Source organism: Hyla sarda, chromosome 2 (assembly GCF_029499605.1).
Source record: "Hyla sarda isolate aHylSar1 chromosome 2, aHylSar1.hap1, whole genome shotgun sequence".
Lineage (NCBI taxonomy): Eukaryota > Metazoa > Chordata > Amphibia > Anura > Hylidae > Hyla > Hyla sarda.
This window is the reverse complement of record NC_079190.1, coordinates 407,693,692-407,714,290: the sequence shown is the minus strand read 5'-3', so window position 1 is coordinate 407,714,290 and position 20,599 is coordinate 407,693,692. Positions and strand designations below refer to the sequence as shown.

The 20,599-nt window shown below is 43.9% G+C and overlaps 1 protein-coding gene across 1 annotated transcript in view; it reads right to left on the bottom strand.

The window, feature by feature from the left end:
* The window catches only part of LOC130356830 (acetylserotonin O-methyltransferase-like), a 105,825-nt gene that overhangs the window by 34,194 nt on the left and 51,032 nt on the right, over positions 1-20,599 (bottom strand). Inside the window, exon 5 of the mRNA XM_056558824.1 lies at positions 8,741-8,859. Coding sequence (XP_056414799.1) covers positions 8,741-8,859 — 119 coding nt within the window. The remainder of the gene's footprint in view (positions 1-8,740; positions 8,860-20,599) is intronic.

Sequence of the window (20,599 nt, the reverse complement as noted above, 5' to 3'; positions counted from 1 at the left end):
CTTTGGGCGGAATTCCTCTGTACTTCATTGCCTTCTGTGAGATGGCGCATGTCTGAGCGGTCCTACGACCAATGACTTAGGCAGGACCTGTTGCAAGCAGACATTCTGCTGGCTCAGTGTCCACAGTGTGGACAAGACCTTAGGAGTTTGAAGGATGAGGGAAAAGATGGGTCTGGGGGGACTTAGGGGTCTGAAGACATAGTGTGTGGTAGTATTATTTTCAGAGCGCATGATGTTTGACAGTATATTATACAGGGGGCACAAGGTCTGGCAATATTATAATTAGGAAGCACAGTGTCTGGCAGGGTTATAATGATTGTTGTCTTCATACAGAGGATAAGAATCGGCTGGCAAAGTGAGGAACCAATAATGTCCAGGCGTCGAACTTTACAGTGGAAGATGTAGCTGGAAGAAGACATGGCATCTGGACCAGATGATGAAGAAAAGAAAAGGAACAACAATAGAGAAGACTTCTTCTGTGAGTAATTTTATCATTGTATATTTTCATGACTGTCCCATCAGTGCTGTAGTCACTTCTAAGTTTTGCAGTAATGATGGATGAAACTTGAAATTTGAGGCTCCAGCTATTAAACTACAATTCATCTGAAGCTCTCCAGACATAATGGCTGGTAAGAGCGACTTGAACTGAGGTGATTTTAGACTATGCAGCCCTTTTTATTTTAAAGGGGTACTCCGGTGGAAAACTTTTTTTTTTTTTTAAATCAACTGGTGCCAGAAAGTTAAACAGATTTGTAAATTACTTCTATCAAAAAAAAATCTTAGTCCTTCCAGTACTTATTAGCTGCTGAATACAACAGATCTTTTTGGAACACAGATCTCTCTGCTGACATCATGAGCACAGTGCTCTCTGCTGACACCTCTGTCCATTTTAGGTACTGTCCAGTACTAGGAGAAAATGCCCATAGCAAACATATGCTGCTCTGGAAAGTTCCTAAAATGGAGAGAGATGTCAGCAGAGAGCACTGTGGTCAGGATGTCAGCAGAGAGCTCTGTGTTCCAAAAAGAAAATAATTTCCTCTGTAGTATTCAGCAGCTAATAAGTACTGTAAGGATTAAGATTTTTAATAGAAGTCATTAGCAAATCTGTTTAACTTTCAGGTACCAGTTGATTTTAAAAAAAAAGTACCCCTTTAATGGCCTCCAAATAAAATTTTTAAAAAAGAGCCGCATTGTCTACTATGCCCGTCCTATTTCCTGTCTATTCTGGCAACAAATCTCAGTGGAATGGGGACTGTCTGTGGGGGGGGGTTGGGGGGCCCCATCATAGAGAAGTGCTCGGTCTTCTAGGCAGCCTTAATCTGGCCCTGCTCACAACAGCCACAACCGGCTTCAGCGGAACCTTCTGTGTCATCAGCTCCAGTGGCTTCCGGTGGCTCCAAGATTCGTTTATCTTTGCCTTCCAAGTATGACGGAGATCACAAGTTGTGTAGAGGTTTTGTCACTCAGTGCTCTATGCATCTGGAACTCTTGGCTGACAGTTCCCTACGGATGTGCTAAAGTAGCGTTTGTCATCAGTCTTCTGTCTGGCAAAGCTCTATCCTGGGCTTCTCCTCTTTGGGATCGTAATGATCCAGTGTCAGCTAACGTCCAGTCCTTCCTCGCAGAATTCCGCAATGTTTTTGAAGAACCGGCGCAGGCTTCCTCGGCTGAGACAGCTCTGGTGAATCTCAGGGAGTCAAGGGAACCCTTCTGTAGGGGATTACGAGATACAATTCCCCATCCTGGCATCCAAACTGGCTTGGAATGATGAGGCCTTGTGCGCTACCTTCAAAAAAGGACTTACTAGTAGAATCAAGGATGCCATTGCTGCACGAGACCTTCCTACTTCCCTGAGTGACCTAATCAACTTGGCCACTCGAATTGATGTCCGATTTTCTGAGAGACAGGAAGAGCTTAGTCACGAAAGAGAACCTATTCGAACACGTCGGTACCTTTGCCTGGCACCTGTGTTCCAGCGTCTGCTTCCTTCTTCTCCTATGCCACCAGAGGAGGAGCCTATGCAGGTGGATCGGACTAAATTGTCTTCACAGGAGAGGTCTCGTCTTCATGAGGAAAATTTGTGTCTCTGCTGTGCCAGTTCGGAACACTTACTTAAGGACTGTCCAATATGTCTGCAGCGTTCGGGAAACGCTCGCACCTAGGGCACGTAGGAGAGGCGTCCCTAGGTGTGAATAGTACCTCTCCACGTTTGACCATGACTATTCAAGCCTATACCTCCATGAAGACTTCTTTCTACTCTTCAGCCTTCTTGGATTCTGGTTCTGCGAGAAATTTTATTGTTGCTTCCTTGGTCCAAAAGCATCATCTCCATGTGTCTCTGCTTGTCAAGCCTCTATATATTTCTTCAGTCAATGGAGAGAACCTGAATGGTATGGTCCTGTTTCGTACTTAACCTCTCATCATGCAGGTGGGAGTGTTACATAATGAGAAGATAGAGTTCTTTGTGCTTCCTTATTGTACCTCTAAACTTCTTCTAGGACTTCCTTTGCTTCAGCGTCACTCTCTGCAATTTGACTGGAGCACTGGAGAGGTTTCTCGTTAGGGAACTTTCTGTCATGGACACTACCTGGGGTCCACCCAGCCTAAGACGGCCCCATCTTCTTCTATTAAGTCAGGCCTACCTCTCCCTTATCGAAATTATTCTGATGTGTTCTGCAAGAAGCAGGCAGAGACTCTTCCACCACATTGTCCCTATGATTGCCCCATTGATTTTCAACCTGGCACTACTCCTCCTCGGGAAAAATGTACCCACTGTCAATACCTGAGATGCAAGCTATGGCTAAATACATCCAAGAAAACCTACAAAAGAGTTTCATCCGGAAATCCGCCTCTCTAGCCGGGGCTGGATTCTTCTTTGTAGGAAAAAAGGATGGATCTCTGCATCCCTGTATTGACTATCGGGGTTTAAACAAGATTACAATCAAAAATTGCTAACATTTGCCTTTGATTTCTGAACTTTTTGATCGTTTACGGGGAGCCAGAATTTTCTCTAAGCTTTATGCTTGTAAAAATCAAGTTGGATTTCTCATCTTCCTATCATTCGCAATCCAATGGGCAAGTCGAGAGAGTAAATCAAGTTCTGGGAGAATTTCTTTGCCACTTTGTTTCGGCCCGACAGGACAACTGGGTTGATCTTTTACCCTGGGCGGAATTCTCCTACAATCATAGAGACTCTGAGGCCACAAAGTCTTCTCTATTTTTTGTTGTCTACAGTCTTCATCCTCATCCTCCTCTTCCTCTTCCAGTCTCCTTGGGCGTGCCAGCCGTTGATGAACTAGTTCATCTGGCAACAGACTCATCATTCTCTGCTTCAAGCTTCCTCCCTTTGTGAAATCTCAGGCAGATAAGAAAAGAAGATCTCCTCCATCTTTCTCTCCCTGTTTCAAGATTCCCAGCTACAAGTTGGGCCCTCGTTTCCTGGGATCGTTTGAGGTTTTACAAAAGATTAATCCGGTCTCCTATAAACTTTGTCTGCCTTCTTCCCTACGTATTCCGAATTCTTTCCATGTCTCTCTTCTCAAGCCAGTTGTGATCAATCGGTTCTTGCAAAAGTCTGTTGTTTCCATTCCTGTTTCTGGTACTTGTGACGTCTATGAGATCAAAAAAATCTTAGCTTTGAAAACTGTAAGAGGGACGTTATTTTTTGGTGGACTGGAAAGGTTTCGATCCAGAGGAGAGATCTTGGGAGCCGGAGGAGAATATTCTGGACCGTAACTTACTTCGGAACTTTTTAAGACCCAAAAAGAGGGGGAGACACAAGGGGAGGGGGGTTACTGTTAAGGCTCTGCCCTCTGCTCCCGGCAGTGCCACGGATCGCATTGTGGGACGCACCCGCATGCAGACCCCAGACTGTCATTTACCTTCTGCCCCGTCCTCTTCTGTCCACGCTGGACCTTCTCCTAACATTGCAGGGTGTGCTCGCTTGCAGGTACCGCTCTGTTCCTTTCCTCCTGCCTGTCCCTGCCGTCGTGCGGATCCCCAACTTCTAGGCCGTGTGCACGCTGGCTTTTCTAAATTTAAAGGGCCAGTGCACCAATAATAGGTGCTTGTCCCAATCCAGTCCTATTTAGTTCTGGCACTTCCTCCTATTCCCTGCTGGATCTTTGTGCCCTAGTTGCCAAGAGAAAGTGTATATTTGTGTCTTGCCTTGCCGTGTATCTGGTCACTTGCTAAGTATACTGCCCTCGCTCCTCTGCTGCCTGCCTTCTGACCTTCTGCTACATGACCTAACCTTGCTTCATTGCCGCCTGTCCTGACCTCCTGCCTGTCCTGACTACTTCTGTGCCTCATTATTCCTGTGCCACGTTATATCTCGGCTGGGGAAAATCGTATCAGGGGTAGCGACCTGGGTGCTTGCTGCGGCAGCAAGTCTATCCTGCTTTGCAGCAGACTCTGGTGAAAACCAGCAACACCTTAGACTTCACTCCCTGGTACAGCCCAAGCCATCTTCCTCAACAGGTCAGTGGATCCACCTAACCACAGCCGTTATAATAGTTTTATTTAAATACACTTTATCTTTATCTTGTTGGAAATACAGGTCATAACTTAACAATAAAAATTGTGATTTTCTTCTTGCTTAACCCCACCTCTAGTGACGTCATCATTAGAGGTTGGGCTACAGAAGAATAGGCTCGAATCAGGAACAAGATGGATGAGTGAGATCTTCAATATACAGTATAACCCCCTACAAAGTTAAATTTTTTGTGGGACAAAGTTTTTGTGGAACAAGTTGAACTTTTCTTTGGTACACTTTTTATTTGGTACACTTATTAAAGCCATAAATAAGTTATATGTAGTGAAAACTTAAAATAAATTTGGAATTGTGCAATTTTGTGAACTTTTTTCTTTTTTTCAGAGTTTACAACAAAATAGCAAAACTCACATGCAAACTTTATTCATTATGATTCCATTGATACCACACTTGGATCACTTTTTATTTGTTTTATGGTAAAAAAAAAATTGGGAAAACTTGAAAAAAAAACTAAAAAAAAAAAAACTCTGTTCATTGCTATTTTCTGACCCCTATAACTTTAGATTTTTCGACCTATTGAGCTAAGTTAAGTTTTTTTCTTTGCACCATGAGCTGTCGTGTGGTTCTGGCTTTTTGATCATTTTATATTCAATTTTTTCTGGGATGTGATGTGACCAAAAATCATCAATTTTGGCGTTTGGAATTTTATGGTGTTTACGCCGTTGATCGTGCAGGATCAGGAATGTAATAGTTTGATAGCCTGGGGGAGTTGGGTATGGGGAGTGTAGCTGTGCGGTGACTAAAGGGTGCTTGTTAACACTTGCTATTCGTGACGCCAGGGTGCGGGCTCCTCAGTAATGCTTGTCCTACCGCCACCCTTTCCAAGAGCGATAGGGAGGTAGATAATAATGGAATGTCCACAACCAGAGTTTTTGCTGAAACAGGTATAACTTTTACTGAAGATTTTATGCATGCTTCATAACCGGAACAGTTGCTATACATGCAAGCTTTCTTTGGAGATTGACAAAGGTTGGGACTTTAGCAGTTTAGAGTCTTTAAGATAACGTGCACTGTTCCACTGGATTTAGGGGATTAGTTGCGGTCCAGTAGTCAGGCTAGCTTTAGCGGGGGTAGTTTAGAACTCGCGGTTTAAGTTCCGCTGATGCCAATAGGGTTTTCAAGCCTAGCGTGTCTTTGCAAGTTGCGCAGATCCATCCTGCTAGTCCGGCATCCACGAGAGCAGCAACCCAAGAGAGCAATAATTGGCTACAGCTCCCTTATATGGGCAGGGGCTGGACTAATGCTAATTGGTCCATACTTGTGTCAATCACCATTACAAAGGATTGTGGGTAACACGTGACCCAAGGACCTCCAAAGGTCCTCCAATATACCATAGAGGATATTAACATGGTCACATGACCGAAGGTCCTGCGACGCTAAACAAGGTAAGTACTATACATTATATTAAATATACATTATTACCAAATATATACATGTATTAACAATATAGAATTAGAGTTGAGAAGAGACGACTAGGGGCTGTCCCACCTGAGGGACCCTACCTGAGCGTAGTTACTCTGACTTTGGGGACCACTACACTAGGTACGGTATGCAATATGGTACCGGGAAACAACAATAGTTAAATATTTTGGACAATTACACACATGACAATACCAAATATGTGTACTTTTTCTTTTTGAAAAATGTAAAAATGGGGTGATTTATATTTTTATTGGGGGGATTTTTTAATATTTTTAAACAAAAATGTTTACTTGGTTTTTGCACATTTCCTTCCCTTTGTAATGGCCTATAGCAAACCATCAGTAGATGGCTTACATAGATCAGACATAAGGAGCAGAGGTAAGGACTTAGTCTTCCCAGCAACCCATCGTCACCCCCCAATTACATCAGGGGGAGGGACGATAGGACCACTAGACACCAGGGAATAGTAGAATTTATTGTAATGGACCAGTTAAATGACGAACATCAGAGCAATCTCCGATGTCCATCATTATCGGCAGATGCCAGCTGCTGATAGCAGCGGGCATCTGCTAGTTATTGCGCAGACCCCACCTGCACGCATGTGTCAATTCTGCTCACCCGACACATGACATACCGAACATGTATGTCATGGGTTGGGAAGGGTTAATATAGATTGGAATCACAGATTCCTCTGCAGTAGAATATGAAATCTCATACCATCTCAGATCATCCTAATATTAAAATCTCAAAACAGAGGTTAAAGGAATGTCTAATTCCACTATACTAAATTATTCATAATTATCCATATTGTAAAAAAGGTAATCTTAACCCTTAGATGATATAGGGCATACATATGCCCATGCCACATGGGACTTAACGCACCAGGGAGTAAATGTACACCCAGGAGCGCACAGTGACTATGAAGCAAGCGCAGGGGCGGTGAGTGTTGGCTACCAGTAGCCAGACACTCACTGGTTGCTGATGATGGGCAGCAGTTATCCTACCGTGGCCCCTCATTACTCTTTAGATGCTGTGATCAGTACTGAGGGTAGGGAGCTTATTGGAACCCTACAATCTTCAGCTCCAGTGTGGGTAGACAAAGGCCATGCTGGGTGGTACAGTTGCCGATACAACCATATCACGCTCAGTGAAGTTCTTTGCAAGAGGTATTTTTTGATGAATTAGACTCGTATACGGGACTTTGCTTACAATGGTACGGTTGCCCTGGCAACTTTACCGCTCAGAGCAGTCTGCGTCTCCTCCCGCTGGAGCTGAAGATCACACAGGCCTAAAACTTGGGGCTTGCACTTCAACAAGCACTGCTACAGAAAGTGTATCTTTATCACTGCTCGCCTTTGTATAATCTATATATATATATATATATATATATATATATATATATATATATATATATATATATATATATAACTCAATGTACCTTATTTACTAAGAGTGGAGTGAAGGTTTCTTTGTGGGTTTTAATTCCCTACAATTTATTTTCCACGGTATTTCCTAAGGTTTCCCTGCATTTTCCATTTTCCCTACACTTCGCTTTTTTATGCACATGCTCTGATCTTTCTGTATTTCCTCTGCTCAAATCCACCCCATTTTATGTGGAAACCTTAGTAAATATGTTGAGTTTTTGTGAAAATGTCAGGAACACGCCCCTTTTCGGATACCACACCCCTTTTCCCGACAGCCACGCACCTTTTTCAGATTTTCTTAGCAAATTCTGGCGCAAATACTGGCGCAGACAGAATTTCTGGTGCAATGCGACAGAATCTGGTTGACAACCCGACAAAACATGTCTGGTTTGCAATAGTAAATGAGGGCCATATTGTGTATGTGTGTATGTATGTATGTATGTGTGTGTGTATGTTCCAGCATCACATCCAAACGGCTAAAGATATTAACATGAAACTTGGCACACATGTTACTTATATGTCAACAACAAACATAGGGTAGGTAATTTAACCCTTACTCACCCCCATTTGCCAGGGTTGGGGTTTTTGTTTAAAGTATGGGAAATATATGTTACTGCATAACTTCCAAATGGCTGGAGATATTTTAACAATACTTTGTTAGGATAGGAGGACGGGATAGAAGGTTGGGATAGGAGATAAGGATAGGAGGTTGAGATAGGAGGTCGAAATAGGAGGTCGGGATAGGAGGTCGGGATAGGAGGTCGAGATAGGAGGACGGGATAGGAGGTCAGGATAGGAGGTCGGCATAGGAGGTCAAGATAAGAGGACGGGATAGTAGGTCGGGATAGGAGGTCGGGATAGGAGGTCGGGATAGGAGGTCAGGATAGGAGGTCGAGATAGGAAGACGGGATAGGAGGACGGGATAGAATGATGGGATAGGAGGTTGGGATAGGACGATGGAATAGGAGAACGGGATAGGAGGACGGGATAGGAGGACGGGATAGGAGGTCGAGATAGGAGGTCGAGATAGGAGGACTGGATAGGAGGACAGGATAGGAGGACGGAATAGGAGGTCAGGATAGGAGGTCAGGATAGGAGGTCAGGATATGGGGTTGGGATATGACAACAATATATGAGCACAGGATATGAAGTCAAAAGCTTCCTTCTTCGTTTATTTTCCTCCCCAACAAGGATTAGGAAGGAAAAACCGGGAAACGCCGGGTACTCAGCTAGTAGGTACAAAAATTACAATGTTACACTTATATAAATATTACTAAAACTGTCAATGGGAAAATTTTATTGACTTCTCTTATAAAAATATTATACATGTTTCTTCTATTACCTCCAAGATCATAGACAGTGTGGAATGCAGAAAGGTCAAAAGCTTGGATAACGTCTTTACCACAAATATTCCATATTGAGTCCATGAAACGGATAAAACTCAAGATTTCCTCTTCTGATCTAATGTTGTACAATCAAAAACATATTGGTTACAGGAACATTCTAAAAAGACGAAAAGAGTTTCATGCCTCTAATTTAAACAGGAAATAGGTACATAGTACAAATGACAAAGCTAAGTTGAAATTTTCTTCTGATCTTAACCCCTTAAGGACCAAGCCCATTTTCACCCTAACCCCTTAACAACCCAGCCCATTTTCACCTTAACCCCTTAAGGACCAAGCGTTTTTCTGTTTTTGCACTTTTGCTTTTTCATTCTTACCTTTTAAATGGTTTTTGCGGGGAATTTCATATTTAGGAAGCCCCTATGGTGCCAGAACAGAAAAAAAAAACATATGGAATACTATATTGGAAACTTAACCCCTCAAGGAACATAATAAGGGGCACAGTGAGCCTTAACACCCCACAGGTGTTTGCCGACTTTTCTTTAAAGTTGGATGTGTAAATTATTATTTTTTTCACTAAAATTCAGTTTTTTTCCCCAAATGTTTAATTTTTACAAGGGTTAATAGAAGAAAATGTCCCCCAAAATTTGTAACCTCATTTCTTCTGAGTATGGAAATACCCCATGTGTGGACGTCAAGCGCACTGCGGGCGAACTACAATGCTCAGAAGAGAACGAGTCACATTTGGCTTTTTGAAAGCAAATTTTGCTGAAATGGTTTTGGGGGGGCATGTCACATTTAGGAAGCCCCTATGGTGCCAGAACAGCAAAAAAAAAAATTGGAAACTACACCCCTCAAGGAACAGAAGAAGTACAGTGAGCAAAGGAAAAATTTTATTTTTTACACTAAAATGCTGGGGATACCCTAAATTTTTCATTTTCACAAGTGGTAATGTAAATACATTTCTTCAGAGTAAGGACATACATCATATTTGACGTAAACTGCTCTGCGGGATCACACCAGGTCTCAGAAGAGCAGAAGCGCCATTCAGCCTTTGGAGAATTTTGTCAGGGGCCTTGAACATTTTCAGAGCTACCATGGAGCCAGAACAGCGGGACCCCCCCCCCCGTCAAGTGCCATTATTTTGGAAACTACACCCCTCAAGGAACGTAACAACGGGTACAGTGAGTATTTACGCCTCACAGGTGTTTGGATCATTGGCCGTAAAATGACAAAATAGGGTTTTTTTTCACAAAAATGCCGGTGGTACCCCAAATTTTTCATTTTAACAAGGGGTAATAGGAGAAAATGCCCCCAAATTTTTAACCCCATTGCTTTTGAGTATAAAAATACCCCATATGTGGACGTAACATACTGTGCAGGCGCACTACAGGGATCAAGAGTCATAGAGCTATGTTTGCATTTGAGGCCTAAGGGATATCAGTAGCTGACGGTTACATATATTCAGCGGAAAATAAAAGAAAGGAGCACCCACATGCGACCCCCATTCCACACAGTACACCCCCTGGGGAAGGTGTATAGGGGGGAACTGGACATTTGGAACGAACGGGTGTTCCCTAAATTTATTTTCCAGAAATGGATGAAGTGCACTATGGGGGGGGGGGGGGGCGGGAATGAAAATCACAATTTTACTACTGACATGCCAATTATGTTTTTTTTTTTTTTTGGGGGGGGGGGGCAATTTAGTGGCTTATGGGGTTCAAATTTGGAATGTACTCAGGACTTGGTACATTGGGGTCAAATTATGAAAAATTTAAGTGAAAAGGGAAAATGTATTACTCCATGGAAGTGTGATACTCCCTGAATCAGTTTTTAATGCAGAGGCCCGGATGATTGGGGCAAGTCTCACATCGAGTGGGGGTGTCCTTCCGTATCCCCCTCTTGTGACACACTCTGCATTTTTTCTGGGATCGTCCAGTGTGGAGGATCTCACCTGGAAACAATATTTCCAGTTCCTTGGGAACTCCGGCCTACTCTTTCCCGGTCGCCAAAGATTAGGGACCTTAGGACTTCTTCTTGGAATTGGAGGAATGTCCCTGTGTTGCCAGTGTACCGGGACAGTACAAAAGAGTTGTACATGGCAAAATGTACCGAGAAGACCGCAACTTTTTTGAACCATACTTGTGTTTTCCACATGGCCATGTATGGTTTGATAACTTGATAAGAGAGATTAACTCCCCCCATGTACTGATTGTAGTCCAGAATACAATCAGGCTTGAGGACCGTTGTTTGTGATACCTCGCACAGGGACAGGTGAGCTGCCGTTATCATGAATTGTGGTAAGTATAAAGACATCCCTCTTATTCTTATACCTGACCAACAACAGGTTTTCATGGGTAAGGGCACGGGAGTCACCCTTGGGTATAGGTGTCTGAACAAAACTTAGAGGGAGGCCTCTCTGGTTGGGATGTGAACACTTCAGGGGGGGGGGACCTGCTGCATTATCAGGGTAATGCAAGCATTTCCTTATGGCCTCGAACTGCCTCCTTGTCTAGTGTTGAGCGGCACAGGCTATATTCGAATTCGCAATATTTTGTGAATATATGGACGAATATTCATCATATATTCGCATATTTGTAATATTCACGTGAAATTTTCGCATATGCAAAAATTTGTATATGCAAAATTAGCATAAACAAAAATTTGCATGTGCTAAAATTTGCATAAGCGAAAATTCGCATATGCGAAAATTAGCATATGCAAATTTTCACATATGCGAAAATTCGTACGACAGTCTCACACAGTAGTATTAGAGCCTTCTTTACACTACACAGGCTGGAAGCAGAGAGGGATGATCACTGTGATGTGTACTGTGAAAAAAAATAAAAGAAAAAAAAAATAACGAATATTCGTAATTACGAATATATAGTGCTATATTCGCGAATATTCGCAAATTCGCGAATATGCAATATTCGCAAATAAAATTCGCATTGCGAATATTCGCGAGCAACACTATCCTTGTCATGACCATACTGTAGAGAAGGGTCTGGTAGAGGATGTCCCCAATCTAGTACTGCCTGGCACTGGGTTTTTTCTGTTGTTTTCTGTCTGGCAACAGTGCTCTCTGCTGACATCTCTGCTTGTCTCAGGAACTGCACAGAGTAGAAGAGGTTTGCTATGGGGATTTGCTTCTAAACTGGGCGGTTCACGAGACACGTGTCATCAGAGAGCACTTAGACAAAAAAGAACAACTCAACTTCCACAGCTCATAAATACTGAAACAATTAAGATTTTTTAATAGAAGTAATTTACAAATCTGTTTTACTTTCTGGACCCAGTTGATATATAAAAAAAAGTTTTTTCCTGGATAACCCCTTTAAGGACTGAGGGAATTCCGGGTCTCGTCGCTAGCCGGTTGGGGGCCGGACCAAGATGAAATCATTCAGCAGGCATCCCGGAACATCACCGAGGGGTGTCTGGAGACGCCCATATGTCGGCGATCACCGTTTCCTGACGCTCGCCAGGCGGGGATCGAGCCGGATGCCTGCCGAGAGGGATCCTGAGGTAAATACTAACGGGCGGTCTGTGGCAGTTCTGGGTCATCTGGGTCACGTGTGACCCGATGACCCGGATAATGATGATGATCGGGGGTGTTATATACACCACCAATCATCATCTGTACAGTACTGGGGGACGGCACTGTTGCCACACCTCCAGTAGAGCAGTGATTGGGTGGCCGTAGTGACCGCACCAATCACTGCAGTATAGGGAGGAGGTTGGATCAGGAGCACGCTGCCCCCCTTTTCCTAGAGATCTGGTGTGCAGGACAGAGCCCCGTACTGCCATCTCCCCCCTCAGTTGTAAAAAAGTTTTTAAAAAGTGCTCCCTTGCCCTTTTTCTGTGGCCCCTTGGCACAGAAAGCAGTCAGGGAAAGCATTAGATTAGGTAAGACCAGTTAGGAGTTAAAAATAAAGAGCTTACCGTCTGTAGGTGTCCGCGGGTCCATAGCACCTTTAGCTGCATGACACCGGCCCTAAAGGGTCGCTACGGTATGCCCCCAGCTTTCTTTTGGGTGCACAGACCTTTTTTTTTTTGTTAAACTTGTGGCGGGCCCTCTTAGCTATAAAAGAGCGGTCGTTAACTAAAGCCCCGTTAACTAAAGCCCACCCGCCGCTGATCAGTCCCGTAGTACTGATCAGCGTTTTTTTGTGGTGAAGGCGCTTTTTCGGGGATTAACCCCTTAAGGACTTAGCCCTTTTTTCACCTTAAGGACTCTGCCATTTTTTGCAATTCTGACCACTGTCACTTTAAACATGAATAACTCTGGGATGCTTTTAGTTATCATTCTGATTCCGAGATTGTTTTTTCGTGACATATTCTACTTTAACATGGTGGTAAATTTTTGTGGTAACTTGCATCCTTTCTTGGTGAAAAATCCCAAAATTTTATGAAAAAATTGAAAATTTAGCATTTTTCTAACTTTGAAGCTCTCTGCTTGTAAGGAAAATGGATACTCAAAATAAAAAAAAATTAGTTCACATATACAATATGTCTACTTTATGTTTGCATCATTAAATTTATGAGTTTTATTTACTTTTGGAAGACATCAGAGGGCTTCAAAGTTCAGCAGCAATTTTCAAATTTTTCACAACATTCAGTTTTGAAGTGGATTTGAAGAGTCTTCATATTAGAAATACCCCACAAATGACCCCATTATGAAAACTGCAACCCCAAAAGTATTCAAAATGACATTCAGTCAGCGTTTTAACCCTTTAAGTGTTTCACAGGAATAGCAGCAAAGTGAAGGAGAGAATTCACAATCTTAATTTTTTACACTCGCATGTTCTTGTAGACCCAATTTTTGAATTTTTGCAAGGGGTAAAAAGGAGAAAATTTCTACTTGTATTTGTAACCCAATTTTTCTCAAGTAAGGACATATCCCATATGTTCTTGTAAAGTGTTCGACGGGCGCAGTAGAGGGCTCAGAAGGGAAGGTGCGACAAATGGTTTTTGGGGGGCATGTCACCTTTAGGAAGCCCCTATGGTGCAAGAATAGCAAAAAAAAAAAACACATGGCATACCATTTTGGAAACTAGACCCCTCAGGGAACATAACAAGGGGTAAAGTGATCCTTAATACCCCACAGGTGATTCACGACTTTTGCATATGTAAAAAAAAAAAAAAATTTTTTTTACCTAAAATCCTTGGTTTCCCAAAAATTTTACATTTTTAAAAAGGGTAATAGCAGAAAATACCCCCAAAAATTTGAATCCCAATTTTTCCCAATTCAGAAAACACCCCATATGGGGGTGAAAAGTGCTCTGCTGGCGCACTACAGGTCTCAGAAGAGAAGGAGTCACATTTGGCTTTTTGAAAGCAAATTTTGCTCTGGGGGCATGCCGCATTTAGGAAGCCCCTATGGTGACAGAACAGCAAAAAAAAAAAAAACAAGACATGGCATACTATTTTGGAAACTAGATCCCTCGGGGAATGTAACAAGGGGTTAAGTGAACCTTTATACCCCACAAGTGTTTCACGACTTTTGCATATGTAAAAAAAACTATTTTTTTTACCTAAAATGCTTGTTTTCCCAAAAACTTTACATTTTTAAAAAGGGTAAAAGCAGAAAATACCCACCAAAATTTGTAACACGGCGATACCCCATATGTGACCCTAAACTGTTGCCTTGAAATACAACAGGGCTCCAAAGTTAGAGCGCCATGCACATTTGAGGCCTAAATTAGGGACTTGCATAGGGGTGGACATAGGGGTATTCTACGCTAGTGATTCCCAAACAGGGTGCCTCCAGCTGTTGTAAAACTCCCAGCATGCCTGGACAGTCAGTGGCTATCTGGTAATACTGGGAGTAATTGTTTTGCAACAGCTGGAGGCTCCGTTTTGGAAACAGTGGCGTACCAGACATTTTTCCTTTTTATTGGGGAGGGGGGCTGTCTAGGGGTCTGTGTATATGTAGTGTTTTTTACTTTTTCTTTTATTTTGTGTTAATGTAGTGTAGTGTATTTAGGGTACAGTCACACGGGCGGGGGTTCACAGTAGTTTCTCGCTGGCAGTTTGAGCTGCGGCAGAAAATTGGTCGCAGCTCAAACTTGCAGCCGGATACTTACTGTAAACCTCCGCCCATGTGAGTGTACTCTGGGGGGGGGGGGGGGGGGGAGAAACATCCAGCTGTAGCTGTTGCAAAACTACAACTCCCAGCATGCGCTGACAGACTGTACATGCTGAGAGTTTTAGTTTTGCAACAGCTGTAGGCAAACTGGTTGTGTATCACTGAGTTTGTGACCTAACTCAGTGTTTCACAACCAGTGTGCCTCCAGCTGTTGCAAAACTACAGCTCCAAGCATGTACGGTCTATCAGTGCATGCTGGGAGTTGTAGTTTTGCAACAGCTGGAGGCACACTGGTTGTGAAACACCACGTTTGGTTACAAACTCAGTGTTTTGCAACCAGTGTGCCTTCAGCTGTTGCAAAAGCTACAACCCCCAGCATGTACGGACAGCGACAGAGGCATACTACTTTGGCTGGGGATGCTGGGGATTGTAGTTATGCAACAGCTGTAGGCACACTGGTTTGCTACTTAACTCAGTGTTTCACAACCAGTGTGCCTCCAGCTGTTGAAAAGCTAAAACTCCCAGCAAGTACAGTGCATGCTGGGAGTTGTAGTTTGCAACAGCTGGAGGCACACCGGTCGTGAAACACTGAGTTAGGTAAAAAAAAAACTCTGAGTTTCACAACCAGTGTGCCTTCAGCTTTTGCAAAACTACAACTCTCAGCAGTCACCGACAGCCAACGGGCATGCTGGGAGTTCTAGTTATGCAACCAGCAGATGCACCACTACAACTCCCAGCATGCACTTTGGCTGTTTGTGCAAGCTGGGAGTTGTAGTTATACAACAGCTGAAGGTACACTTTTCCATAGAAAAAATGTGCCTCCAACTGTTGCAAAACTATAAGTCCTAGCATGCCTATAAGGAAATGCTGGGAGTTGAGATGGTTTGCTTCCTGCTGTTGCATAACTACAGCTCCCAGCATGCCCTTTTTGCATGCTGGGAGCTGTTGAGAAGCAACAGCAGGAGGCTCTCACTCACCTCCTGCTGCTGCAAGCCGCCACTTCAGGTCAGTCCCTCGCCGCCGCCGCTCCTGGGGCCCCGATCCCAACAGGGACGCCGGGGATCGGGGTCCCCAACTGCCAGGGTCCACTTCCCGCACCCGCTCACGTCCTCCGGAAGAGGGGCGGAGCGGGTTACAGGAGTGACACCCGCTGCAGGTGCCCTGATTGGTCGGCCGGCGAATCAGGGCGGTCGTGAGGTGGCACCAGTGCCACCTCACCCCTGCTGGCTATGGGTGTTTGGGGCCGTCAGAGACGGCCCAGTACAGCCTGTAATTTCAGGTCACTGGGTCACTGGAGACCCAATTGACCCGGAATCTGCCGCAGATCGCTGGGATGAATTGTCCAGCAATCTGTGGCCATCGCCAACATGGGGGGTCATCATGACCCCCCTGGGCGATATGCCGCGATGCCTAATGAACGATTTCAGCAGGCATCCGGCTCCGGTCCCCAACCGGCTAGCGGTATGGATACGCCCTGCGTCCTTAAGGACTCAGGATGCCGGGCATATCCATGCGCCCTGCGTCCTGAAGAGGTTAAAGCGTCTTTTTTATTTTATTTTTTGCACGGACCGTGCCACCAGTAGCAGGCCTGTGCTGTGTTGACGGACCGTAACTGTGTGTGAGTTTTTTTTTTGGTTCAGACGGGTGCTTTTTTCGGGTTTTAACCCCCCTGGGTGATATGCCGCGATGCCTGCTGAACGATTTCAGCAGGCATCCGGCTCCAGTCCCCAACCGGCTAGCGGTGGGGACCGGATTTCCCAGGGGCGTATGGATACGCCCTGTGTCCTTAAGGACTCAGGATGCAGGGCATATCCATACGCCCTGCTCCTGAAGAGGTTAAAGCGTCTTTTTTTGCACCTATAGGCAGTCCGTGCCACCAGTAGCAGGCCTGTGCTGTGTTGACGGACCGTACCTGTGTGTGAGGTCTTTTTTGGTTCAGGCGGGTGCTTTTTTCGGGTTTTAACCTTTTTTTAATTTTATTTTTCAGGTGTTTTGTGTGGGGGTCTGTGTACGTGCCACCAGCCACTGTTCAGTGCACACCACTGATTAGGTAAACGCTTTATTTTGGCGCAGGTTTTTTTGCGCTAGAAGTTTCTTTTTTTTTTTTAAAGTTTACTTCAATTTTTCTCGTTTTAGGTTTTATTTTATATTTTTATTTTTTTTGTTCTTAGGGCAGGTTAGTTAGGTTACGGCGGGTTAGGGTAGGAAGTATCGCACCACACCACTCGCAGCACACACACCAATTAAGTCCCCCCCCCCCACATATATACACTTTACCACCCATTAGTGTAGGGAAATGGCCCGTAGGGCGTTTTCTGTGGAGGAGGCATTTGCCTTACTTGCCTCCGACTCTGAAAGCGCCACAGAGGAAGGAGGAAGTATGGCCATGGCACGTCCCTGGTTCGAGGCCATTCAGAAATGTTTGCATTATGCTGATAATGCGGCATGTCCCCCCCGAACTGATCCCGCATATGACCGCCTGTATAAAATCAGGCCAGTCTTCAATCACTTCGGGGACAAATTTTGGGAGGCCTGTGTCCCTGGGCAGGAGGTTGCTATTGATGAGTCTCTCATCAACTTTAAGGGGAGACTCAGCTTCTGGCAATACATCCCAACTAGAGATGAGCGAACTTACAGTAAATTTGATTCGTCATGAACTTCTCGGCTCGGCAGTTGATGTCTTTTCCTGCATAAATTAGTTCAGCTTTCAGGTGCTCCGGTGGGCTGGAAAAGGTGGATACAGTCCAAGGAGACTCTTTCCTAGGAATGTATCCACCTTTTCCAGCCCACCGGAGCACCTGAAAGCTGAACTAATTTACGCAGGATAAGTCATCAACTGCCGAGCCGAGAAGTTCGTGACGAACCGAATTTACTGTAAGTTCGCTCATCTCTAATCCCAACCAAGCGAGCGTGGTATGTCATGAAGATGTATAAACTTTGCGAGAGTACCTCAGGGTACACTTGCAAGTGTATGGTGTATGAGGGACGAGATTCCGGTATTAAACCCCAGAATGTCTCTCCACTCTGGGTGTTAGCGGGAAAATCGTTTGGGGCCTTTTGCACCCATTGCTAGATAAAGGTTGCCACCTTTATGTGGATAACTTTTATACTAGTATCCCTCTCTTCAAATCCCTTGCTGCCAGATCCACGGTCGCTTGTGGGACAATGCAGAACAATCAAAGAGGCCTTCTGCCCCATCCCCTACATGCTCCTATCCCCCGGGGAGAGTCTGGTGCCTTTTCCCATGAAAACCTGTTGCTGGTCAGGTATAAGGACAAGAGGGATGTCCTTATGCTCACCACAATTCATGGGAACGAGAGCAACCCTGTCCCTGTACGAGGTACCGTGGGACCGGTCCTCAAGCCCGATTGTATTCTGGACTACAATCAGTATATTTCTGATCAAGTCCTCAAGCCGTATGATGCCATGCGGAAAACACGGACATGGTACGAAAAATTTGTGGTCTACATGGTACAGGTTGCCATGTATAACTCTTTTGTACTGTCCCAGTATGCTAGCAACACAGGGACATTCTTGCAGTTTCAAGGTAGTTCTAAAGGCCCTCATCTCTGGTGGCCACCAAGGAGCGGGTCAGAGCACCTCTGGAACTGTGGGCCCACGGATCGTCCTCGGCCAACACTTTCCAGGTGAGTTCCCCCACACTGGAAAGAAGGGACGATACCAGAAAAAATGCAGTGTGTGTCACAGGAGGAGGATTTGGAAGGATACCACCACTCAGTGTGACACTTGCCCCGATCATCCAGGCCTCTGCATTAAAAACTGCTTCAGGGAGTATCCCACTTCAATGGAGCACTACATTTTTAATCCTTTTCCCTAATTTTAATTCCCCAGAATTCGACTCCAATGTACCAGTCCAGAGTACATTGTCTTCCAAATTTTAAAACCAAAACACCCCCCCCCCTAAAAAAAATCTCAAAACCTCTTTTCCCACAAAAAACGGGTCATGGGACACAGAGTTAACAGTATTGGGGGTTTGCAGTTGCCTCAAATGCGCAGCCCTCTCTCCCCACTTGAGTGGGGTGCGCATTTGAGGTAACAGTTTAGGGACGGCCTCACACATCAAATTCCCAGAATGATGATTCAGAGCATAGGGTTTGGGGCGGGCACAATTTTTACTTTCGGCTATACTCTGGGTCATCATTCTGGAAATTGGCATATCAGTATTAAAATTGCAATTTTCTTCCCATAAGGAGGCAGATGGCCGGGACAATAATGTATGTATGTATTTAATGTAATTGTGAAGGACGATGTCATTGTAATTATACAATATGAGCTGGTTTTAAATGACAAATTACTGCAAAACTCTTCTTGTAATTCCAATGTCTCTGCATATGCAGGAAGACAGGGATGGGAGCCATAATTTCAGTAGGATGGAAAGTACTTTTTCATTGCTGTAAGCTGTAGAAAGGAATATTTAACCATGGATGTGGGATTACCTTCTTATAAATGTAAAAAATCTTTTATTTTTTTATGTAGGGGATGATGGGAGTTGTAATTCTTGAATTCCAGTTGTCCCCCCTTGCAATCACAGTGCTTGCAGCGGGGACCAGCAAGGAGTCACTGGGACCGTATGAATGGAAGAAAGAAAGTTTTGAAATATACAGTAGCTGCTCTAATTGGAGCAGATTAAGGTTAATTGAATAATGAGACCGTGAAAAAGATCGTGTTAGACGGTCGAAACGTTGCATTTTTTTTACTTGATGAATAAAGCCAAACATCATTTCATCTGGACCAGAGTGCTGCTGCATTTTTTTTAAAGGCAGTTTTTCTTTTCCTTCTTCCAAATTATGAAAATAGCATCAATGTAATGGTAGTATCTGTAGGGTTTGTGAAGTTGTGTGTCTAGAAATCGTTGTTCAAGGTCAGCAATGAATAGGTTGGCATATTGTGGTGCCATCCTGGTCCCCATTGCAGTGCCATTCATTTGTAGATATATGTCACTGTTGAAGTTGAAGTAGTTGTGATGAATTCTATGAGTTTAGTGATGACTCCAGAGCTCTATTTCTGGTTGTGGGTTTGGGATGAGAGGAACAGCGAGCATGCATCAATTCCATCTCTGTGAGGGATGTTGCTGTACAGGGATTCTACATCCATTGTTACTAATATGGAGTTGGCAGGCAAGTTTGTAATCTGATTGAGTTTGTTAAGAAAGTCAGTGGTGTCCTGTATAAAGCTGCTGGTGTTTTTTAGTTTTTTTTTGACAAATGGCTTTAATAGGTGTTCTACTAATCCAGTGATCTGTTCTGTTAATGTGTCCATACCTGTTATTATTGGTCTGCCTGAGTTCCCAGTTTTGTGGATTTTTGGAAGCATGTAGAATGTCTCTGTTATGGGATTTGTGGGTATGAGTATCTCTAATCCTTTCTGTGACTCCTTTGGAAGGATTCAATCAATTTCTTCAATTCCATAGTGTATTCTTTGGTGAGGTCTTCTGTCGGTTTCTTGTAGTATGTAGTGTCTGACAATTGTCTGTTTCCCTCTTTGATGTAATCCTCAGTGTTCATTATCATCACCACTGCTCCTCCCTTGTCTGCTTGTTTGATTGTTATGGTTTGATTATTCCTTAAGTTTTTGATGGTGTCTGTTTCTAGTTTTTAGAGATTGCAATTGGTTTTATAATGGTGTTTTGTGACCAAGGATGCTATTCTTAGTCTTAAAGGGGTACTCCCGTGGAAACCTTTTTTTTTTTTTATTAAATCAACTGGTGCTAGAAAGTTAAACAGATTTGTAAATAAAAAATCATAATCTT